The sequence below is a fragment of the Podarcis cretensis genome, assembly GCF_951804945.1.
Source record: "Podarcis cretensis genome assembly, chromosome: 9".
Classification (NCBI taxonomy): Eukaryota; Metazoa; Chordata; class Lepidosauria; order Squamata; family Lacertidae; genus Podarcis; species Podarcis cretensis.
In genome coordinates this window covers 21191313-21216950 of record NC_137178.1, presented here as the reverse complement: position 1 = coordinate 21216950, position 25638 = coordinate 21191313, and the positions used below count along the sequence as shown (strand labels likewise).

Below are 25638 nucleotides of genomic sequence, written 5' to 3'. Positions count from 1 at the left end.
TATGACCGAAGGATTTTACTATTTATATATAACGCTGCAAGGGTAGACAGAAAAGCTTCCTCTCATTCTTTCTGAAATTTCACCCAATTGAAAAATATTTCATTCTTTATGTGTGGAGTACAGAGAACAGGAGTCAAATTGACTTTAGAAGCTGTTCATCAGGAATGTTGCAGCATCTGGAAACTCAGCCAGATGGGCGGGCTATAAATAATAAATTATTATAATATATTTTTTTACTATTATATTTCCTATATACGGTATGTGATCTATGGTGCTCAGAACAATGCGTCCAGGCAAGTGCTGGTTAAATCCAGTCTTATTCAACTCTCTGTAGGAATACAGTGGTGCCCCGCAAGACAAACGCATCGCAAGACGGAAAACCCGCTAGATGAAAGGGTTTTCCGTTTTGGAGGCGCTTCGCAAAACGAATTTCCCTATGGGCTTGCTTCGCAAGACGAAAATGTCTTGCGAGTTCCTGCGGGGTTTTTTCCCTTTTCTCCCCCTTTTCCTAAGCCCTAAGCCGCTTATCAGCTGATCCGCTAAAAGCCGCTAAACCGCTAATAGCGCTAATCCGCTAAGCTGTCAATGGGCTTGCTTCGCAAGACGAAAAAACCGCTATATGGACAGCCTCACGGAACAGATTAATTTCGTCTTGCGAGGCACCACTGTAGTACTACACTTGAAACTTTCCAACTTTGCATGTACCTTATTTTACCACATGAATCTTCATACATAGGGAGATAAAAGTACTGATGGATTAATCCTGTTGATTAATTCTTAATGCTTTTTTGCAGATTTTAAGCAAGAGCTATTCCCTGTGAAAGGAAACTCAACGGTGGCAAATTTAAAATTGTGTGTGTGCACACAATGAAAAATGTGTACACATACCCTTGGTAGATTTTGAGTGTCGGGATTAAGATATTTCCACAAATTCTCCCTCTGTGGTGTTAATTCTAGACAAACAGTTATCTTCACGTTTTCAAAATACCATCTGTGCCAAGATGCTATAAAATTAATTAACCAATTTAAAAAGTGGATTGATTAAGAGCAAGGCCATTAATTAAACTATAGCCTTTAAAACTGGAACAACAGCCCCACCTAAGACAAAATTATATGAAGGATTAAATGAAGGATGCGCCTCCAGATGTTGTTTGACTCCAACTCCAATCTGGGTATGGTCTGGAGCAGGCATCCCCAAACTCAGCCCTCCAGATATTTTGGGACTACAATTACCATCATCCCTGACCACTGGTCCTCTTAGCTAGGGGTGATGGGAGTTGTAGTCCCAAAACATCTGGAAGGCCGAGTTTGGGGATGCCTGGTCTGGAGGCTACTGCCTAGTTGAAACCAGGCAGGTCTTGGTTTAGTCAGTGTCTGGATGGATGGCTGCTTGTGTGCTGTGAATATAGAATCATAGAATTGTAGAGTTGCAAGGGACCCCAGGGATCACCCAGTCCACTCTCTGCAATGCAGAAATCTTGCTCACAGCCATCCCTAGTGGGCTCAAACCACCAACCTTCTGGTTAACAGCAAGAAACACTAGCCCTTTTAAATTAAATAATCATAAAATAAAATCAGTCCCAGTCAAAATGGCCAAAGGTAGTAGCTAAGACAAACATTATATGAAGGGACACAGGTTTGCCATTCCTGAGCCAAATGACCATTTCTGATTTCTCCTCTTGAAACACAAATCATTTGACGTTAGCAAAAAAAGACCTGCCATATCAAAAGGAGCACAAGAAGGTCACATCAATACCAACAACATGCCATTCAATCTATTCCAGAATAAATATGCAAGAACTCTTAGGAGACTATGGAACGGTCAAGCGATAGCATTGCTCTCTGAGATGACATTTAATAATAGCCTCCGTGCTGAAGTTTGTTAAGGAAATCCTAACTGGTGCAGTTGGCAATGGACCATATAAAGTAAAACGCAACAAGAATGACTTCAATTCTAACTCCAAGTTCTCAAATACTTTAAGTCCCGTCAAAATTTCTTGTTTGCCACAATGTAGATCACAAATAGTTGAGTTTATGAATGACAGGTGGCGCGGTTAAAGGGAAATATGAAACCTCATTATAATGAAGCTGTCACATTAGTAACATCATTAATTCAAATGCTTGGCATTTATATTATATATCTAATATGCAAACATAGCGTAGTACCTAATAGTGTTCATCTGCTGATGGAAGGAATCCATCAGTGAAAGATGGATGGAGGCATTTTTTTTTGTATTTCTCCTCCTGTAGCCTGCGTGCCCCCCCCCCCCATTAATCTGGTCCCTACAAATGTCTGTGCACAATAATACTGCAAAGTTTTCTAATTTGCATTACCTGGTCGCAGAAATTCATCTGCTCTGTTATAAGAGCAGGGAGCAGGTGACAAGACCACGTGTTCCGTTCCATGAAAGCTCTGCTTCATTCCATTTATGGTGATCGAGGCACCAGACTCAACAACAGCTAAGGCTAGCCAGGGTTCCCATTCAACCAGGATTTTAAGGAATGCTGTTAATGAGAACATTGGCTGAACTTGCGATTTAAGTTGGTGTCAGTCTAATGCATGGGTAGGCAAACTAAGACCCGGGGGCCGGATCTGGCCCAATCACCTTCTAAATCCAGCCCGTGGATGGTCTGGGAATCAGTGTGTTTTTACATGAGTAGAATGTGTCCTTTTACAGTGGTGCCCCGCAAGACGAATGCCTCGCAAGACGAAAAACCCGCTAGACGAAAGGGTTTTCCGTTTTGGAGGTGCTGCGCAAAACGAATTTCCCTATGGGCTTGCTTCACAAGACAAAATGTCTTGCGAGTTTTTCCAACTTTTCCCCCCTTTCCCCCCCTTTTTCTAAGCCGCTAAGCCGCTTATCCGCTAAGCTGATAAGCCGCTAAAAGCCGCTAAGCCGCTAATAGCGCTAATTCGCTAAGCCGTCAATGGGCTTGCTTCGCAAGACGAAAAAACCGCTAGACGAAGAGAATCGCAGAACGGCTTCTTTTCGTCTTGCGAGGCACCACTGTATTTAAAATGCATCTCTGGGTTATTTGTGGGGCATAGGAATTAGTTCATCCCCCCCCCTAATATAGTCTGCCCCCCCCACAAGGTCTGAGGGACAGTGGACCTGCCCCCTGCTGAAAAAGTGGATAGGGAGCAATGAGCATGCAGTCCCAGGGCCACCCTTAGCCACAGTTCTAGGCTGTTGCATCTGCACTGGATCTTTGAGTCTGTTCTCAAGGTCTTCACAGTTTGCAATGGATGCTCTCGAGTGAATCCTCAATGACTTCCTACTAAAGCAGCTGAGAGAACACCACACGAAGCACTCTGAATGAGCTACTCTATCTCACCAAAAGCAGAGGCATTGCAACACAAAATAGCCGACTGGTGTAGCTTTCTCGGTTCAAAGCAGACACATTTGAAAACCGACATGCATGGCTTCCAAATGGCTATTAACATGCACTTGTGAAAATATGTCCTGGTTTACACCAAGGAAAGTGTAAACAATGTCACAAAACAAGATGAGACACATCTATTAACGTCTACCAACTGTAGCAATGAAAAATATATATCCTCTATTTGCTCACATATCTAATAGATTTTCCTGCTTTCCATATGTGCCCAACTTCCCTCTGCAATTTCTGCTGTGAACGCTGATGTTATCACCCACCAGACAGGTGCTAAATACAGTATTCAACACAGAATTATCATATTCGCTGTTCATCTCTTGAATGTGTTGAACAGATGCACAGAAACATACAGTACAGTCATACCTCGGGTTACAGCCGCTTCAGGTTGGGTTTTTTTGGGTTAAAAAGGTAAAGGTAAAGGTATCCCTGCCCGTACGGGCCAGTCGTGTCCTACTCTAGGGTTATGCGCCCATCTCACTTAAGAGGCCGGGGGCCAGCGCTGTCCAGAGACACTTCCGGGTCACGTGGCCAGCGTGATGAAGCTGCTCTGGCGAGCCAGCACCAGCGCAGCACACGGAAATGCCGTTTACCTTCCCGCTATAAAGCGGTACCTATTTATCTACTTGCACTTAAGGGTGCTTTTGAACTGCTAGGTGAGCAGGAGCTGGGACCGAAAGACGGGAGCTCACCCCGCCGCGGGGATTCGAACCGCCGACCATGCGATCGGCAAGCCCTAGGCACTGAGGTTTTACCCACAGTGCCACCCGCGTCCGTTTTGGGTTGCGGACCGCCAAAACCCAGAAGTACCGGAACGGGTTGCTTCCGGGTTTTGGCGGTCGCACATGAGCAGAAGCGCTGAATCGCAACCCGTGTGTGCATATACACAAAAGGTGTATACATATACACCTTTTGTGGATGCAGTACTTGCATGCAGTACTCTAGGTGCCAAAAAAAAGGAGCATGTCATCTTTCTAACCACATGTTTCAAACAGAATCTTGAGCTCAGTTGTGTCTTCAATGCAAGGACACACAAGAAAGCTCTTTCACTGACCTTGACCATGTTCATCAAGGACAGATTTCCCTACATTACCCAGTGTCAGATACAACACTTACGGGCTGGTGGAACTTCTACTATACAGCCTTGTGGCATGCCCTTACGTGTGGATATAAATTCATCCTATTACAGATATAATAGTCCATCGGCATTATAAATTCCTTCTGTAAATTATCAGGATCCAACAGAACCCTTTAATTAATCAGTAAGTCATAAATTTACAATTATACTATCGTATAATCCAAGACTTGGTAAGACTACATTTAAGATAATTCAAAACTCAAGACTTGCTTATATGAGCTGACTCACAATTCTATAATTTACTGGGGAAAGGGCCACTTTTTCACTGCAAAATTCCTGGATTTTTCAATGCTCTTTAAGACTAGTCAACTGTGAAATTTTTCCCCCTGTGCAGATCTCAAGTAAGAAGTCTTCAGCCTTCCCTAATGTCTATTCAGGGAAGTAGGAAGTTTATTATGTCTGATGAACATCTTATGTATCCTGTTTCATAAGATGTCTACACTAGAGGATTCCTGTCACCTCAGTGCAGGGAACTACATTTTCTCTCTTTCCCATATTACCCTACATTAATTTGATTTTGAAACTGAAATGCAACTAAACAATTTGAATCCCATACTTCTTTTAACAGCAGTTCAAACAGTCCATTAATTTATACTAGAAACTTTAGTGCCTATCTCCACAGGTAAACAAATCTTCTCTTAACATCTTGAGAGAATGGAAAAGCTTCCTCATTAAGTGTTACCCTTTCTATCTCCCCCCCCCCCCAATACCTTATGTCAGAACAATTAAGTATAGCTGCAAAGAAATCTCAATGCAATGCTGCAATATTTGCTCTGCAAACAAGATTAGAATTAATGCTGACAGTTCTGATAAAGTATGGTGATTTCATTTTTATTAACATTTCATCTTGGATTTTATATGGTACAGTATTAATCTGCTCTCAGCTGAGTGCCTTTTATTGGATATTGATGGTTTTAATTATGAAAATCTCAAATATAAAGAAGTTAAGAGTACTGTGTTGAAAATTTCCATGCAGCCAGCTGAAATTGCCAAAGTTACCAAGGATGTAAATATCTGAATCTGACTAGTCATCAGCAAGGACAAATACTCAAATAGGATAACTATACCATTTTCAGTACCAATTCTAATTTTGCTAGCTGAATTCTTTACTCTTTTCCACCTCAGTTCTTTCCAACTCTAAACAGCTACATTCCTCAGAAATGTGTCATTCAATAGACTTTGTTCAGTGAACCTGGTGGGCTCCTTCAGCCCTCTGGGAATACACGACTTTATCATCATCTGAAGGCTGGAAAAGCCATTATCTCAAGATTTTCATGCTGCTGTATACTTCCCCACTCTATGAGGGCTTTCCTTCTTTGCATCACTGTGTGTGTGTGTGTGTGTGTGTGTGTGTGTGTGTGTGTGTACACACACACCGTTCTCGGCTGTCTTCCTAAAATTCTCTGGCCTAATGTAATCAGCTGATTTAAGCCAAAAATCTCTGAATATCTTAGGTCCAAGGCCAGTTCTGCCTTGTAGGCAAGACCAAGCAGCTGCTGAGGGCAACACAATTGATGCCAGAGATAATGTGTAACTTACAAGTTCTTAAGCTGGCTGCCTACGTGAACAGAGTGGAACTAAAAAACTAACCTCCAACAACATGGTGTTAGGCCAGCCTTCCCCAACCTGGTGCCCTCAGTCTAGATGTTGTGGCCTACAAGTCCCATCAACCCAGTAGCACAGCTGTGAGCTAGGCCTAAAGAGCCTCTTTGACTAAACTCTCTTGTTATGAGGGAAATTATGAAGACGCATATAAATCAATTTGTATCAATTGCTACACATTTGGAAAGCTTACCCTTTCCTGGAAATTCAACAAAGCCTAAGACTCATCTGGAGGGAATATAATAGCTTAAAAACAACCGCATATGCCCAATGTTAGACATAGAGTAGTCGTACCTATACTCACTGAAATTAATGGACATGACTAATTTAGAGCTACTCATTTCAGTGGATCTACTCTAAGTACAATGCATGGTTGCAAAGACTGAACAAGTAGAAGGCATATATATATATATATATATATATATATATATATATATATATTGCTTCTTTATTCTGTTTTCTCAGAACGGAAACATATCATCAGCACTTTTAAGATGACACACTGAAATAAATGCATGTATCTATGCTATTGTACTGTTTAGCCAGCCGGTCAGAGGCATTTCCGGGGTGTGGCTGCTGTCAAGTTCTAGGAGCCACAGGTGAGAGGTGAGAGTGTGCGGAGGGGACCAAAGGTGGTCATACCACCCCAGAAGAAGCTTCACATGTCCCCTAGCAGTCGATACTGCCCCTCCCCTAACACCCTATCTGTAGCCCTCCAATGGTTTCACTACACTCCCAAATGTGCACTCTGTAAACCCGAAGGAGCATCTCCACCTCCATCGTTCATCCTGGACACCGAGATCTAGCTCTGAGAGCTTTCTAGCAGTTGCCTCACTGTGAGAAGAAAAATTACAGGGAACCAGACAGAAGGCATTTTCAGAAGTCACAATCACCCTGTGGAACACCCTCCCGGCAGATGTCAAGGAGATGTCAGTTAATAAGTAACTATAGAACTTTTAGAAGGCATCTGTAAGCAGCCTTGAATAGGGAAGTCTTTAATGTTTGATTTTTTTCTTCTTCTTCTCCCCTGTATTTTTGCTGGAAGCTGCCCAGAGAAGCTAGGGCAAGCCAAGCATATGGGCAAGGTATATTATTATTATTATTATTATTATTATTATTATTATTATTATTATTATTATTATTTCATTGTCTCCTGAGACAGGCAGATATCAACCAACTATTGTACTGTATATTTCTTTCCATTACGGTCTGTAGAAATATTTCTAAAGTGTTCTTTGTGCTAAATTTGTGGCATTTTTTTCAGAGGAAAAATTACCAAAGGTCCATACACCACCACTGATTTTTAAGCAAGTTCTCTGTTAAAATCAATAAGGAGTTCTGACTAAATCAGATAGCATGGCTGGGTCTTGTATTATTAATCTGACAATATACTCCTTCTATGCATTCTGATTTTGAAGGGTTCTTACCTGTGCATAAGAGAACTAATTAAAATTGCATAAGGCTTCTGTACACCATAAAGTAAACCCAGAGGTGTCTTCATTGTTAAATACACTGTAAGATGTATTGGAAGTCTCTAGGTTTTAATATGAGTCCTTCAAAATAGAGTAATAATTTACCAAGGAGTTTACACACTTTCATTCTAAAACCTCCAGATTCATCCTATCCCATCTACAAACATCTACATGCTTATTTATTTTATTTCCTACCTGCCCTTTACTGTTAGGCCCCAGGCTGGGTTACAGTGATAAAATAAGGTAAAGGTAAAGGTACCCCTGCCCGTACGGGCCAGTCTTGACAGACTCTAGGGTTGTGCGCTCATCTCACTCTATAGGCCAGGAGCCAGCGCTGTCCGCAGACACTTCCGGGTCACATGGCCAGCGTGACAAGCTGCATCTGGCGAGCCAGCGCAGCACATGGAACGCCGTTTACCTTCCCGCTGGTAAGCGGTCCCTATTTATCTACTTGCACCCGGAGGTGCTTTCGAACTGCTAGGTTGGCAGGCACTGGGACCGAACAACGGGAGCGCACCCCGCCGCGGGGATTCGAACCGCCAACCATGCAATCGGCAAGTCTTAGGCGCTGAGGTTTTACCCACAGCGCCAACCACATCCCTAATCAGTGATAAAATATACAATTATAAAACAAATAGAATGAGAAAAGTACACAAACAATTCTGTATATACACCAATAAAAGCATTTCAACCTATAAAAACAATACAAATATTTAAAAACAATTCCATATATACACAGTTTAAGATAGTTCCAATACAGATGCAGTTATCTGGGAGTGGCCCCACTGAGCACAATAGAAATAATTTCTAAGTAAACATACACAGAATTGGCCTGCAATATATTAATTTATTGCAAAGCTGAAAATTATGAGTTTGTGACATTGGAAGAGAAAAATTCTATTTTCATCATTTATGTTTTGGGTTTTTAAAACTCAGTTCCCTGCCCTCAACTGCAGCACTTTTATCCTATTTCCAACAAAAGGGACTAATTATCTCTTATACTGCATATAAAAAAACCCAACACAATTCAGAGTTCTGCAAGTGATCCTCACTAACCACACATAACTCCTTTTCATATTAAAGATTTCCCTTTCCACTCACATGCATTAGAGGCAGCTAATGCACACAACTAATATGGAGCTGGAAATGCAGTTGCCTTGCCATTGATGTGAATGGGAGAGCTCTATGTGCACAGAAAATGGTTGTTTGAGGCCTTTTAAAAGAGGATAAATTGCCACCAAAAGACTAGAATTGCATTTGCAAATACTAATAGAATTCTACCTGTGTAGGCATTTCTGCTAAGGCATCTTCTCTTAAAGAAGCAGCAGTAGTGCTTCTCCAACTGGGTGGATTTCACAAGCATCTGCCACCGCCACTTCCCATTTCTGAGAGACTTTCTTTCTTTTGCCAGGCCATTGCTGCTTTCCAGCCCCTGTACAAGAAAAGACTCTTATGCTTGTATTCTACTCAAATATATACTTTGGGAAGGGTAGTAGCTCAGTGGCAGACTCCTAGCTTCATAGGCAGAAGATCCCAGGTAAAGTCTCGCAACCTACAGGTAGAATGGTGGGCATAATGTAGAGAGAAGTCTATTACTGTCTATTTCCTTTTCTGAAGTGTGCATCCTAACTGGAAGAGCCTACCACACTTCCCGCCAGGTATAAAATTGCTTAAACTGTTTTTATTTATAGTTACAAAGGTGTTTTGTTTTTTTTAAGAGATACACACTGAAAAATACACAAAAATAACAGCACCTGTAGGACATATGGTCCCACCATCATCCTTCAGACAAGAGTTTTTCTATTTTTTTTTTTATAATATTTATTAAGCATTTTCAAATATAACAGAAAAAGAAAAATCTTATTTTCAATAACATTTTTCCAGGACTTCCCCCCCCCACCCCCTTTTGTATTCCAATTCTTTCAATTAAATTCAACAAGTTCTTACCCCAAGTTTTAAACTTATTACAATTAACCCAATATTAAGAATGTTTTTCCCTCCCCTAAAATCGACCTCGCTCCCTTCCACGAGTTCCCCACTTTAATATGCAGAACAGATTAAAATTTCTATTTTAAAACAAGCATTAATACAATGCCAGAAAAATCTCTAATGTATACTAAGGCATTACTTACAAGTAACTTCTACAGTAGCGCAGTATTGGGCTACGATTCTATATCCACTTACCTGTGGATAAGCCTCACTGAGCTCAATAAGACTTACTTCTAAGTAGACATTCAAATTATTGTACAAATATAAATAATAAATAACTATTGTTATTATTGGTTAAATATCATTACTACTAATTACTAGGGTTAGTCCATATATTCTTGTATTGGACAATCACTGTCCCTACGTTTGAATTTAGGGGGTGTTAATAGTTTGGGGAGTGATACAAACAGCCGCCTGGGGGGATTTGTGTAGCAGCACAGCTGCAATGTGGCTTCACGTGGTGGTCACAGGAGAAACGGGGAGGAGAACTGGACCCAACCCCTGCAAACAACCGTTCTCAACCTATTTAAGAAGTTAATCTCCAGGAACTATTGGCTATTGTATTATACACGGGTACACAAAAATGGCTTTCCCTTTCTTGAATGTTGTCACATGCTCTTATGTATGTAAACGCCTTACCAAGGTATTTTTTATGAGTGACACAGGAAGGAACTGCTATAAAAATGAATCTACTGAACTACTGCTCCGTAGGTCTATGTGTTTCACAGTTACCTCTCTACCAAGGTGTCCTAATTTTACTCAAGAGGCAGAAAGAGTACGTTTTCTAGCTAGTGTACCAGAATCCTCCATAACTTTAATCTATCTTTCAGCTTTTATTTAAGCACACTGTGTTCTTTCATTGCTCCACTAAACCATTTGCCCATTAGATTTCTTTCCCTTACACTGTTGTTTCTCGTCTCCTTTCTATATCACCACAACTTTGCTTTCTTATTCCATTTGCTCTCTCTTGCTTCTTCCCCAATGGAGACCAAACCTATTCCATTATTTTATTTATTCATATAGCATCATCCACAGACACAGCACTTTATAAATTACAAGAGGGCGCTTTTAAAAAAACAAGAAATCAACACAAAACAAGACAGCAGGAGAGGGGAAGGAGTACACAAAGCAAAAACACGCCAAAAAATTGCAAGAATTTCAGTTATACACAGCCTTGGTTACAGTAGAGTTTGAAGGGTAAGCACTTCTGCCAAAAGCGACAAAGAAAAGGTGGATTTTGAGGAAGGATTTGATGAAATTAGGAGGAGCATTGAGGGGGGATTGTGAGAAGCAGCTCCAGGCATCAGGGTCAATAAGAGAGTCATCCATTGGACACACCTATTGCACTGAGACGATGAAGCTGCAGGGAGTTTGCTTCCCACCTCCTTGCTAAAAAAAACCCCACACCTGGCCCCCACTCCTAGCTGACCTGGGACTGAAGAACTGAAAGGAAGTGTGAATTGGGTCCATCTACCAGCCAAAGAGCCACTGCAGGGGATGTGTGAGTTTGGGGAAGGGGTTGTGTTATTACCAATTAGTCATAGATTGCCTTGAGAATCATGTGATTGAAAGGTGGAGTATAAATCTTCAGATTAGTAAATCAGAGGATAAAGCAAACATTTGGGTGGCTGACTGCAGCACCGCTGGAGGAAGAAAAGTCATGGGGGATGGAAGACACAAGATCTACCCACCTTGGAAGAATGGCAGATGCAAGTAATGGAGTACATGGAGATGGCAGAAATGACTGGCAGAATACGAGATCAAGGAGAAGAGCAGGTGGAAGAGGATTGGAAGAAGTTTAAAAACTATCTACAAAAACATTGTAAAATTTTTGAATGTTGAGGACATTGAAATGAAACGAAGAGGTTCTAGTAAATAAGATAAATAAGAGTATGAAAGAAGGGATAGATATTGGATGAAAATCTGAACAATATAAATTAATATTTGAAGGAATTTTTAAATGATAAAACTAATAAAAATGAACTTGCTGAATTAAATTTGAAGTGGAATACAAGAAAGGAGGGCGGGTGGAAGTCAGGAAAATAAGGTTATGAAGGATATGAATTTGAAAAGAGTTCTTTTTTATTCTTCTTTTTATGTAAAACTTTTTGTTTAAATTTTTTTTTAAGATGTGTAATATTTTTCTTTTTTTCTTTTTTCTGATTATGCTTTGATTGTTTGTTTTTGTTATTTGAATGTTGGTATTTGTCGATGTTTTGATGTTTATTGTCTTCTTTTCCTTTTGTAAAATTAATAAAATATCATTTATTTATTTTTTTTAAAAAAGAAAAGTCATGGGGGAAACAGGGCCATAGAGGGTTTTGAAGGAAAATAACAACAACAAAAAAAAACTTGGGAAGACAGGAAGCCAGCATTGGGATTTAAGCAGGAATAGCACATGGTCATATAGTTCATGTGGTATTAAAAATTTCTCTAGTAATTGGTGCCCTCCAGATGTTGCTGGACTACAACTCCCACTATCCCTCTCCATTGCCCCTGCTGGCTGGGGGTGATGGGAATTGGGAACCCAACTTCATCTGAAGGGCACCATGCTGGGCACTCCTGTACTAAGCCATGTCTATTCTTGCTATGGGTTCACCACAGAAAACGCTGAGATAGAACTGTAGGGATTTTGCAGAATCCAAAATCTGTGTTACAAAACATAAAAGTACAAGAGTATGTACTAGACAGTACCGAAAAGCATTCGTTTAATAACATCTAAATAAAGACCATTGCTCATGTGAAGGTATCCCAATTTAAACCATTTAAACCAATACACTGCAGAACTAAAAGCTACCACAAGGCCTTTTCAGGTGATTCAGAGAGTATCAGTGTTTCTACTTTCAAAAAATATATACCGTATTTTTGTGTGTATAAGACTAGGTTTCCCCCCTAAAAAATAATGTCAAAAATTTGGGGGAATCTTACACATGGGGGCCATCTTCCCCCATTTTCTTAAATCAGAGTCCCCAAAAATTGGGGGCGTCTTATACATGGGGGCATCTTATAGATGGAAAAATAAATGTAGAGTGAGAACAAGTAATGTAATCTGGGTTTCAAACGATCAGATCTCCCCATTTGTGGAATCCCCAGAGAGGTTAAGCTGGCACCTACATTATACACCTTAAGGCAGCAGGCGAAAACGTTCCTCATTAACCATGCCTTTTGTTGATTGACATCTGATGCCCTTTTAAATGTGCTACGGAAGGGGCGATTTATTGGGTTGTCTTTGTCTTTATTATGCACAGTATTTCCTTTAAAATAATACTGTGATTTAAAGTTGTGTACCACCCTGATCTTAGGTTGGTATACAAAATAAATAAATAAACGAATTCAAAAATTTGTGGTGGGTTTTTGTTTTTTAGAGAGTGCAATCACTATTTTTGATTAAGAAAAATGAAACCCTGAATGGAATCTGTGCAAGATCTGAAAGTGGACAGGAAGCCAGCCTAGGGTTTATGATGGAATGTCATGAGATCCATGAAATGAGAATGGAAGGGGAGATGTTTGGAGGAAGGTGGCACTATCACGTCTCCAGCTAAAATGGATACTTTCCTATAAGAACTACCCTATGTTGCCAATGGTGTGTGGCAACCATCATGTCAAGCATCTTGCTAGATTCTCAGACAAACCTCCCTTCCATGACCCTTCTTCTAGTTCCTTCTAATTATCCCTATGACAAAGAAAGACAACAGACAGTGCAGCGCTTTTTCCTCGTGTTGTTCAGAGGATTTTCCACAGATCTTTCTTCTCAGTGGATCTTAGGCTGAGAGCTAGACAATATTCACCTAACTTATTTACTGTTATTTATATTCCACCCTGAGGGGAAAAAAAATCAAAGCAGCTTACCTAAAATATTAAAATATAATAAAAATGTTTATCTGGGAACTTTTTACAGGTATGGTTTGATTTTGATATCCTCATTTTCAACATTGTTTGCTATGGTTCTTTTTTTTTTTTTCATTGTGCTATCACGGTGTTATTTTTGAGATGTTAATGAATTCACAGTGTTTCTTGGACTGTGGTTTTTTTTTTAATTCTAAGCCACCTTGAGATTTTTTTTAATGCTGTGCTGTTTATCAAATACCTTTGGCTGTGATCCTAAATTGCACCTGCCTGAAAGTAATGCACTTCCTTCCAACAAAACACATTTAGAATGGAGGTGTTGAATAATCCTGGAAATGGCCCTCAGCATCTCTTTAACGTTTCCATTTTAGAATGGAAGACAAGCTCGGCAGTAGCAACCAATTACTTCTGACTATCTTGAAGGGTGGCGCAGTGGGATAAACCACCACAGAGCCTAGGACTTGCTGATCAGGAGGTCGGCGGTTCGAATCCCCACAACAGGGTGAGCTCCCGTTGCTCGGTCCCTGCTCCTGCCAGCCTAGCAGTTCAATAGCATGTCAAAGTGCAAGTAGATAAATAGGTACCGCTCCGGTGGGAAGGTAAACGGCGTTACCGTGCACTGCTCTGGTTCGCCAGAAGCGGCTTAGTCATGCTGGCCACATGACCCGGAAGCTGTACGGCGACTCCCTCGGCCAATAAAGCGAGATGAGCACCGCAACCCCAGAGTCGGCCACGACTGTACCTAATGGTCAGGGGTCCCTTTACCTATCTTGAAGGAATTTCCTGGTTCAACCACTTGCGTTTATCTTACAACCTGGGAGCAAACAATCTACAATAGGGTGTGAAGGAAGCAAACAGCATAGTTCAGGAGAAAAGCAGAATAAATTATTATTTAAGGAATCACAGCATGCAAAAAGCAGTGAAAAAATGAAGTTAGTATAGATGCTAATATGCGGCTACATATAGAACTAGCTGGCCATGCTACAAGGTCAACTGGACAGCAACTTTTAAAAACAAGCAGGGTCATATTTTGATTCGAATAAATGCTTAAAGTACATATCTAAGTTAAATCTCCTAAAGTCATGGACAAAATACACTTGCAGAGGTGCAAGGCACATGTTTACATTTATACCACCTTTGTCAGAAGTATTAAAAGTGGACACTGAAGGCAAGGCCTTCCTTATGGTAGCACCTAGATCAGGGTTTCCCAAACTTCAGTCTCCAGCTGTTTTTGGACTACAGTTCCCATCATTCCTGACCACTGGTCCTGCTAGCTAGGGATAATGGGAGTTGTAGTCCAAAACCAACCAGAGACCCAAGTTTCGGAAATCCTGACCCAACGCTTTTCTCCTGGGAAAATCTGCCAGGTTTCTTCTCTGCTTGCACTTAGATGGGCAGTTAAACCTTTTGGGGTTTTTTTATTGCAGAAAGTTATTTTTTAAATCTTTTTTATTATTAAAAGTATAGAATAATTATATAAGAATGTTAACAAAGAGCTACAGTTCAACTCAGCTGCAGTTTATGCAGAGTCATTCTATTCCTTTTAAAACCCATGCATTTCAAACATGTGAAACAAGTTTCTACTACATCTGCACTTTCATGAATAAGTTCTTAATATACCTGCATTATACTGTTGGTGTTACTGTGTTTTGTTAGGTATTAAGGTTTTAAGCCCATTTGAATACAGAGAAAGTTTGACAAAATTATAGTGAAATAAGCCTTAAGAGTGCTAAATGAGTGTTAAAGAATGAAATGTAGAGATATAAGTAAATTAAGTGAGTTAGAGGTTGAAGTGATCTATCTATGGAAGCAGTAAGAGCTGTTTGACAGTGGAATTTGCTACCAAGGAGTGTGGTGGAGTCTCCTTCTTTGGAGGTCTTTAAGCAGAGGCTTGACAACCATATGTCAGGAGTGTTTTGATGGTGTTTCCTGCTTGGCAGGGGGTTGGACTCGATGGCCCTTGTGGTCTCTTCCAACTCTATGATTCTATGATTTCCCTGTCAGGACTAATAATTTTGCATTGCAGTAGGTGAAAAGAGCAAGCCAGTAACTTGTTTAAAACATTTGTGCAATAAAGTTGATGTCAGCTATGTGGGCAGAAAAAATTCCAGTGCTTTATTACTTGCAAATACAGTATTAGACAAGTATGGCAGTTTTGAAGTGTCTAGCTTTCTTTACTAAGCAAAAGTAAAATAAATATACTAGATTAGATCACTTTCCAGGGCATCAGAACATTTCTGGAATCTTTTTCATTAAACCCACATCACTGCTTGATATCTGTTTACTGCTGAACCTACAGTGTCTGATGCTACATGCTGGAAGAATAATAATGAAAGATTTAGGTGAAGAGTTATACTTTCAACTACAAGATCATCGAAGCCACAAAGCTTATCCTACCAAAATCAATATGGTATACAAATAAAAAGCACCTTGCATATAAAGGAAGATATAATATTTTTAAGGATTCCCCTGCTGCTACTTGCACATAAATCACTGATAAATCATTTCAAATGGGGCTTGCAAAGGAGAAATTCCTTGTTGACTTGCCCCTAAACATGAGCTATGAAGCCCATTTAAACCATGAACTCACTAGGTGCCCTTAAGCAAGTTGCCTTTTTTGCTTCAGCCTCCACTCCCCCCGCCAGCAATCATGGGATAACAGAAACATTTCTCATTATCGTCTGCACCACGTTACTAAGAGCATAAGAAGAACCCTACTGGATCATGCCAACTGGCAATCTATTCCAGCATCCAGTTCTCACAGTGGCCAACCAAATGTTTGTGTGAAGCCCTCAAGCAGGGTTGGAGAACAACAGCACAATCCCTATGCCCTATGCACCCTGCCTCCAACAGTGGAAGCAGAACATAGCCACCATGTCCACTAGCTCTTGATAGCCTTATCCTCCATAAATTGGCCTCTTCTCTATGTGGGACAAGAAGCTACAGATAGAACTGGATATGGAACAAATGATTGGTTCAAAATTGGGAAAGGAGTACGGCAAGGCTGTATATTGTCTCCCTGCTTATTTAACTTATATGCAGAATTCATCATGCAAAAGGCTGGGCTGGATGAATCCCAAGCTGGAATTAAGATTGCCGGAAGAAATATCAACAACCTCAGATATGCAGATGACACAACCTTGATGGCAGAAAGTGAGGAGGAATTAAAGAACCTTTTAATGAGGGTGAAAGAGGAGAGCACAAAATATGGTCTGAAGCTCAAGATAAAAAAAACACACGAAGATTATGGCCACTGGTCCCATCACCTCCTGGCAAATAGAAGGGGAAGAAATGGAGGCAGTAAGAGATTTTACTTTCTTGGGCTCCATGATCACTGCAGATGGTGACAGCAGCCACGAAATTAAAAGATGCCTGCTTCTTGGGAGAAAAGCAATGACAAACCTAGACAGCATCTTAAAAAGCAGAGACATCACCTTGCCAACAAAGGTCCGTATAGTAAAAGCTATGGTTTTCCCAGTAGTGATGTATGGAAGTGAAAGCTGGACCATAAAGAAAGCTGATCGCCAAAGAATTGATGCTTTTGAATTATGGTGCTGGAGGAGACTCTTGAGAGTCTCATGGACTGCAAGAAGATCAAATCTATCCATTCTTAAGGAAATCAGCCCTGAGTGCTCACTGGAAGGACAGATCGTGAAGCTGAGGTTCCAATACTTTGGCCACCTCATGAGAAGAGAAGACTCCCTGGAAAAGACCCTGATGTTGGGAAAGATGGAGGGAACAAGGAGAAGGGGACGACAGAGGACGAGATGGGTGGATAGTCTTCTCGAAGATACCAGCATGAGTTTGACCAAACTGTGGGAAGCAGTGGAAGACAGGAGTGCCTGGCGTGCTCTGGTCCATGGGGTCACGAAGAGTCAGGCACGACTAAACAACAACAACAACAACAAAGCCACGCTGATGGGCCTCACTATGTCCTGACAGAGCAAACTTCTTCGTTTGCACACCGTGCGAAGAAGTTGTCTACCCTGATTCTTTCAACATAGCCCCGAGTTCTAGTATTATGATCAAGGTTCTAATATTTATCCCTTTCCATATTCTCTACTACACCGTGTATCATTATGCATCTTTATTAGCTGTTATTTATATGCCTCTTACTCACTGTTTTTCTAAACTACGATTATTTATAATCCTATTTTCAGCCCCAAAGCCTCCAAAACCAAGAACACAGCAATACAACAAAAGATGCACTTCTATTGCATCTTCAATCATATCAAAACAGAAAAATAACAATATACTCTGTCGCCCCAAATGCCTTTGTTGCATAGATTTTTTGATGCCTCACAAGTCTGGCCATTTGACAAGGACCTTGGCACTCCATGGAGACACCAATATGGTTTCTCAATGGACGAGGTCCTATTTTTTTATTAACACATGCTTAGATTAGAAGTATTTAACACATGAAAAAAGAACTCCAAGCTATTAACATATTTGAAAACTCAACAGTGCTAAATCCATATAAAGCGAAGCAACCCGAGAACTGAAATCTCAGTATATTGCATGCTCCTATTCCTGAAATATGCTTTCCCCTACCCACACTTCCCCCTACCAGGTGATACATAAACAATATAGTTTATCATTGTTACCACCATATAGGCCAATGCTTATGCATGAACTGGCAGTACAACGGGGAGAAGGAAGAGGTCCCAGTGATGGCAGTAGTTGGGACTGGGACACTTCGGGGCAAGCAGGGGATGAGGAAGAAAGTACTCACAGAGTAATGGAAGATGGTGAGGGGATGGAGGTCAATGCACAGGAACCAGAGCAGCAGGACCCATCACCAGAGAGGACCCTGTCTCCATGGTGGGCACTGAGGTGTTGAGAGCAGTGGCAGGGGTGCTCTAGGAGGCTGAGGCAGGCAAGGGCCCACAGCCCAGCTCCCTAGTTGGCCAGGTGGGGCTCGCTAGCTCTGGGAGGAGAGGTGTGATTCCTCAGCTGGAGTAGGCTCCGGACAGGTGAGGGCTACATGCCACATCAAGCCCAGCTGCTGCAATCAGCAAACAAAGTAGAAAAAGGAACCAGAGCTGAGGTGCTGTGTCTACTGAAGTGGCCATGTTGGTGGACTCTATGGGACTGTGGTTTGGGTTTGACTGGATCCTGACTGTTGGACTTCAGACTTGGCCTACTTGGATTGACCCTGGACTGTGTTTACTGACCTTTGACTTTGCTTGTGCGGATTGACCCTGGTCTTGTTGGACTTGACATACTGACTTGCTGCCAGGTAGACCAGGGGTTCAGGACAATACATGATCGGGGGGGGGGGGCAGAGAGAAAGAATCTACTGAAGACTAGTTTTAATGAAATTTCCACCAACATTAATAAAATGTCCAGCAAACCAGCAGCAAATGTTAAAGACCAGATGCACACACTTTGCAACATCTAATCCATGAGGGCAACATCCTGCTTCCTTTCCACCCCACAGCTGGCTGCAGTGGAAGCCCTGTTCCATCAGCTAATTTGATGCTGGATACCATGCTATATGATACAGGCCTGAAAACACAGCCATAAAAGCTACTAGCCCATTTACACATGAAACCATTAAGTATTTGAATACTATTAATGGCCTGAATGGAAACTTCTGTTGTGATACCTGAATTCTTATTCACGAAAGGTAATGGAGTGCTTTTTGTTTTTGAAAATCTGTCCTAAGTCCAACTGCAAGATATTCAACCTTTGTCACATTATATAATAATTGCAAATGAATTCAATGAATCATACAAATTGGCATACTGAAATACAGTTCTGTATGTGTATATATATATATATATATATATATATATATATATATATATATATATAATATTTTTCAGGGCAAAAATTTCAAGAGAAACAAAATCTCAGTTCCAAAGAAAGTCACTTCCAGAAAAATTGCTTTAGGTAAGTGAAAGCCAACCTATTACAATTGCAGAGCTCCCACACACTGCTATGTACATATATTAATGGCATACATCTTTTGATTAGAATATTAATGTTCACAAGGTCTATATGAAACCCAACTGCATACATGACCCTCTCAGGGGTAGAAGATTCAAAACATTTAATCATGAAACTGACTTAGCAATTTAGTGCTCAGAGAAGCAAATGTTTGATTCTTTGACATGATTTACCAAGTGGGTAGGAGCTCACAAAGAACATCTAGTACTGGAGGGAAAAAACACCCTCAATATATTATTTCTCAGGCTTTCCAACTGTTATAAAGTGCAGAAAATAAACCTTGTAAAGAGCAGAGAGGAAGATTAACATGAAAGCCGCTACATAGACCTCAAAAGCTTCATACTACAATTATTGAGCACAGAAAAGTCATTACAATTTGCTGGGTTGTTTTTTTTTAAAAAAATAGTTCTTATGAAAGGCTTGTCTTCAAAGAGAGATGGTTCTGCAAAGTTTGGTGAGTGCCCTGCTGACAGAAAATGAGGCCAACTGTACAGGCGCTCAAGCTTTGATTATGGTGACTTCCTCAGTAACAGCAGGGATGCTTGCAGAACCACCTACAGCCAACTAAGCAGTGGCCTTTTCTGTCCTCTTTACCCCTCCTCTCACTCAACCCTTCCCTCCTCTCCTCCCCTCCCAACGAAAGGCATAATAGCAACACTTCAGAAAATAAGCCTTCTGGAAGTGGTGCAATGGCTGTGGAACCAGAGTGAAATATAACGGGACCGACGGGGTTACATTGGCTTTGCTAATAAAACCAAGAGTTTGTGTGTGCTGGGAATAGGGCTGGACAATATAGCGTTCAAAACCAGCTTGAAGTCCATATTGTGATATCGGTTTCATGATTTTTGACCTGGCAGTATATCGCAAATCATGATGTGTGTATGCTATCCAAAAACCAGGATGCGGGCGGGCGGGGGGGGGGGCGTTTCTAAGCAGTCATTTCTACAGCCAACCTTTACGAGGGCTCTCCATTCCGTGGCACCACTGCTCCCTTGATGCAGCCTTCATGATTACAGCCGTCTTCCAACAGTGCACAACCCCTCCTGTTCATAGCTGTATGAAGTTCTTCTCCCAACTTCTTCTCAGTGCTAGAGCAGATGCTTTAAATGCAGAAGGCCCAGAGTTCAATTCTGGCTTCTCTAGGTAGGGCTAGGAAGCCAGTCTGAAATTCAGGAGAGGCAACATTTGACAGCCCCTGCCCCCTGCAGCAATTTGGCCTTCCCAAAGCCAGGTAAGTGAGGAGCTGGGATTTGGGAAGGAGGCATGGGACTCTGACAGGGTCCTAGAGTCATCCAGTCTCCTTCCCAAAGCCTGGTTAACGCTTTCCCAGCTTTGTAAAGGAAGTAGGGGGCTCTAGGACCCTGCCAGAGCCTCACATCTCCTTCCCAAAGCCAGCAGCTCACTTAGCCAGCTTAGGGGAGGAAGCAGGAGGGCCAGGTGTATGTGTGTTAAATTTTGGGCTCAGTCCTTGTCCCCCCTCCACATAGCATGGCAGTGTGTGGCCCACAGGTTCCGTGTCAAAGTACTCTTGTGGCCCACTTGGTATGAAAAGTTGGACCACCCTGATGTAGAGAATGACAGACATGATTCAATCAAAAGCAGCTTTCTGTGTTCCTATGACAAGGTAATTTTTATTCTGCCACTACTTCTGTGCTACATGCAATGTCCTTAGAATAACTCTCATAATAATAGAACTGTTACCATGATTTTGCGTGCAGCAACTTTACAAGTTTCCCCAAAAAACTTACAACCCAGTGCTGCAAAAGGGAGGTAGAAGGGAAGAAGGGCAGGTAACCTGATGCAATGCTGCAACCCAAGCCTGCCATTCTAAACACACCTTGGTGGAAGCATGTCCCATTGTAATCAAAGGCCCCAACTTCCAAGTAAGCATACCTAAGACTGCAATTCAAAGTGGGGAAACGTAACGAGGAGGGGAAAGAAGAGAAAGACAAGAGACCCCACAATTTTGACAGATACAAGTTACCGAACCACTTAAACAGGAGGCATTGTTAAATATACGCATTCGTGTAGAGATACAGCTTACAGGAAGGTCTTACTCAACAAGAATGATGTAATCGTGAAAGTATGGGCAGTAAAAGATCCAACAGCCAGCCAAAAGAACCTTAGTCGTGTGCCCACATGGAAAGAAAGCCTCGTGAACATTCTACTTATTACCAATGATGTTATAGCAGCATTCAGACTCACTCTCAAATCCTACGTTAAGGATGAGCAGCAGCAAAATGGTTCCACTCTGTAAAATTTTGGCAGGGAACAGTAGATGGATCCATTGTGCTCCTGTTGAAAATCTCGTGAGTGGATCTCAGATACCAGAATAGCTTTTTTGCAGTTCACTACTAGCTTGCAGCAAGAAGCCAGTCTGGCGCCTTAATTCATACCCAGTTCAAAGCATCCCAAGTACAGCCACTCTGGCTATGTCACCGCATAGGTTCCAAGACCCCCTGGAACAGTTTTCACTACTTGCTGCTAGCCATGCCAGACACAGATCATTAGCATGCATACCTCTAGTTGTCAAGACCCCAGCATGGCAAGTGACTGGCATTTCACTTCCCATATAGGGTACCTTAGGTGGAATCAATGCATTAAACATGTAATTCTAGAGTACCCCAAGAATGCCCTGTTTCCATTTTGGCCAGCAGGCAGTAAAAAAAATCAGAATTTGCTTGCAGCACCAGACGCATTCATTTTGTAGAACCAAGTGAAAATCTTTTATTTACCCAGGATTTTAAATTATTCTTAACTTACCCATGCTGCCAACTTTCTTAGGTTGTTGATGTAAACCTCCCTTTGGGTTTTATTGGAAACTGAAGGGTAAGATATATAATCACTGTACTATAAATATTGTTATTTACTTATTTAATATTATAATATGGATAAGTAATCACAGGGTTTTCAGACGCTAGACTTGGCCGCAATATGTTGTCCCACTCTGAAAATGCTTCTGTCTCAAAGAAAGGGGGGGAGCCAGGGTTCTGTCTTGGATGAAATTCAAGAGCACCCTGGACTCCAGATGTTGCACCCATTGAAACCAGTTTAGTTTCCATGACCTCACTGTTCCCTCAAACAGTCCCCCAAAAGGGGAGAGGGTACTGGTGTACTGCCCTACTGTGTTTTATACCAAATTCTATCCTCTTATATCTGCCTGGTTTCTGTATACTCTGCTTTGCTTGAATTCTGCTGCTTGCTGCCTTGCTTGGATTCCTCCCCAACCCTCTTTGCTGCCATGCTCAAGTATCCCATACCTCATCACACCAAGACCACCTCTGTAGGCTCAAGCGCTGGAAGATATCCCAAGAATTCCCCCTGAACTATGGTTAATACAGGCTTGCAAACAGCCAGTCGCCTGGTAGCTTGTTGTAAGTAGTAACCATCTCTAGACATTAAGGTAAAGGTAAAGGTACCCCTGCCCGTACGGGCCAGTCTTGACAGACTCTGGGGTTGTGCGCCCATCTCACTTAAGAGGCCAGGGGCCAGCGCTGTCCGGAGACACTTCCGGGTCACGTGGCCAGCGTGACATCACTGCTCTGGCGAGCCAGAGCCGCACACGGAAACGCCATTTACCTTCCCGCTGGTAAGCGGTCCCTATTTATCTACTTGCACCCGGAGGTGCTTTCGAACTGCTAGGTTGGCAGGCGCTGGGACCGAGCAGCGGGAGCGCACCCCGCCGCAGGGATTCGAACCGCTGACCTTTCGATCGGCAAGCCCTAGGCGCTGAGGCTTTAACCCACAGCGCCACCTGCGTCCCATTTCTCTAGACATTACCTGGCAAGAAATATTCTGTTTTAAAAATAGAAGAGGTAGGCCTTTCCTACATGCTTTCCACTTTTGAAACAGTCTATGTGCCAGCAATGACCAACACAAATATGCCAGTGTTTTATTTATTAAATTTTTGTATATAATTTTTATTTATTAAAAAATAAAGTAACAAATCTTGGCCTGTTCTTTCAAATTGAACACTATCTCTGTCATAGATCAATGACATTAGTATTTCTCCATTGTAACTAGCTAGTTAATTCCTTTTCCCCTTCTATATATTTAAATTAATAATTGATATATAATACCCTACATAATGGTTTTCTTTTAGTCTGAAAACAAGGTAGGGTCATAGGCAGCAGTAGGTTCATTTGGTATATTTATATCCTGCTTTTCTTTCCTTGTGGAACTCAAGGGAATATACACAGAATTCCCATGTAGACTCCCATGCATGCATGGGCCAGACCTAGTCCTGCTTAGCTTCAGCAAGGTGGCTGCATCATATGACCTCATATCATGTTTTTAGACAAATGTCTCAGCTGGTAAAACCATCCAAGGAAATCTTCAATGCAATCAGCAGTTTGGAGAGCCAGGCCTTAGAAAAGCTGAGTGAGCAAGTTAACACCCACTACTTTCAAGACCAACACAGTTTTCTGAAGATTTCTATGCTAATCCTACTTTCCCAAATGACAGTGCAATCCTGTGCGTGTCTCCTCAGAAGTAGGTTCGTGCAAGATTGCAGCCTTAAGTCCACAGCTTGCTTTACATCACAAGAAAGTCATGATTTACAAGAGACAGAAGACAGCATCAAGTAACATATATTAATTATGAATATATTTAAAAGGATACTGCAAAGTCTGGCTTTATCACAGTGACAAAACACACACTGTAGATAATTTACCTGATACTGAGGAAACTAAGCCAGCCTATGAATGCACAAAGCCAAATTATTTGAGGTTAAGTTTATTAGACTGATATTCAGCTTAATTAAGCTGCTTGATTTACTGGTAACATCACAAGAGCTGCATCAACTTAATATTTAAGAAAGGCCGCCGGTGCATTTTAAGTTAAGAATGGGGTCCTTATTGCGAGGCACACAGATTTGGTGTGACCAAGAAATGCACTGAAGGCAACATCCATTTCAACCCACCCTAAATCAAGCCAGCATCTACTTTTATTTTAACAATCCCAGCAGTCACGACTTCGATCAGAACCGAGTCTGTGTCGTCATGGGCTTCCTATACATCCGCTACCCCTGCTGTACCCTAAGACAGCAATATCCCTGGGAGGCTGAAGGTGGAAAGCATCAATTAGAAAAGGCGGGGGGGGGAGAGAAGAGAAGAGAAGCACATTGCACCCAGCCCAAGCTCCATCCCCGGGTTGTGTGCGGATGAGGAAGTTGCATGAAGTCCGCTTCTTTCTCCCGCTTGTAGGACACGGAGCGAGAAAGAGGGAAGCCAACTGGGGAGATGGGGTGGTGGCCCATAATGGTGGAGGGGGGGGAGGACGACAACGGGGAAAGGATGCACCTTAAGAAGCCACACAACGTGCGCTGGGGGGGGGAGAGCCTGGGAGGGGGTGGCGTTGGGAGAACGCCCCACTTCCTCCAACCTCCCGGCCCCGTTTCCCCGGCCCCCCCTAAAAGACAGAGGGACCTTCCTCTCGCCAACGAGACCCTTTAACTCTCCGACCTCCTCGGACTCCGCCTGGACCTCCCTCCCCCCCCCAAACAGATGCTTCCTTCGGCGAGCCCTGGGAGGGGACCCGCCGGGGAGGTTTGAGGTGACTTACCCATGTTTCCGCCCGGAGAAATGGGGCGCGGAGGAGGAGGAGGAGGCGCTCCTGGGAGAAGAGAGAGTCTTTCCCCCCAGCCGGCTGCTGCGGGGCTGCTTCGCTCTCGCCGCCTCCCCAGTGGCCAGGGAGGGACAGGCGGGGCCCGAGGCCGGTGCAGCTGCTCTGCGGCCAAGAGGCGCACGGACAGGCGGCGGCGGCGGCGGAGGCGGCCAGAGGAGAACAGAGCGGCGGGTGGCTAGGAAGGAGGCAGGGGCAGCCGGGGCGCTCGCTGCCTTTCCTGCCGTGCCTGGGTGTGCGTGTGTCTATGTGTGTGTGTGTGTGTGTGTGTGTGCACGCCAGTGCGTGCGCGCGCCGCCAGGCTGGAGGAGGCAGAGGGAGGCTTGCCCGCGCCCGCGCCCGCGCCCTGACTCGCAAGCAGCGAAAGGAGGCGGAGGCACAGGGGACGGTTCCGGAGTGCGTGCGCCCAGGGCGCGCGCGCGCCGGCTGAGACCAATAGTCCGCCCTGCCGCTGCTGCTGCTGCTTCCCTTTGCCCGGAGGGGAGTGAAACGGGGTTTCTCTCTGCTACCGTGTATGCCGGCTGGATTATGAGTCAGTGCCTTTCCGTACATCCGGGCAAGGCCCTCCTTTTGGAAACACAAAGGCCGGCAGCGCAGCGGGAGGAGCGGGGAGGCGGGTGCAGA

At 42.7% G+C, this 25638-nt stretch overlaps 1 protein-coding gene across 4 annotated transcripts in view; it reads right to left on the bottom strand.

Moving 5' to 3' along the window:
* RAP1GDS1 (Rap1 GTPase-GDP dissociation stimulator 1) overlaps nucleotides 1-25341 on the bottom strand; it is a 101752-nt gene extending 76411 nt beyond the window's left edge. For 2 of the 4 annotated variants that reach the window (XM_079990882.1, XM_079990883.1), the window contains exon 1: nucleotides 24955-25338. In XM_079990882.1, the coding sequence (XP_079847008.1) occupies nucleotides 24955-24958 (4 nt within the window). In that variant the 5' untranslated portion in view covers nucleotides 24959-25338. Of the gene's footprint in view, nucleotides 1-24954 lie in introns of all 4 variants that reach the window. The other 2 variants (XM_079990884.1, XM_079990885.1) reach the window with 2 other exon arrangements.
* Nucleotides 25342-25638: the final 297 nt, after the last annotated feature.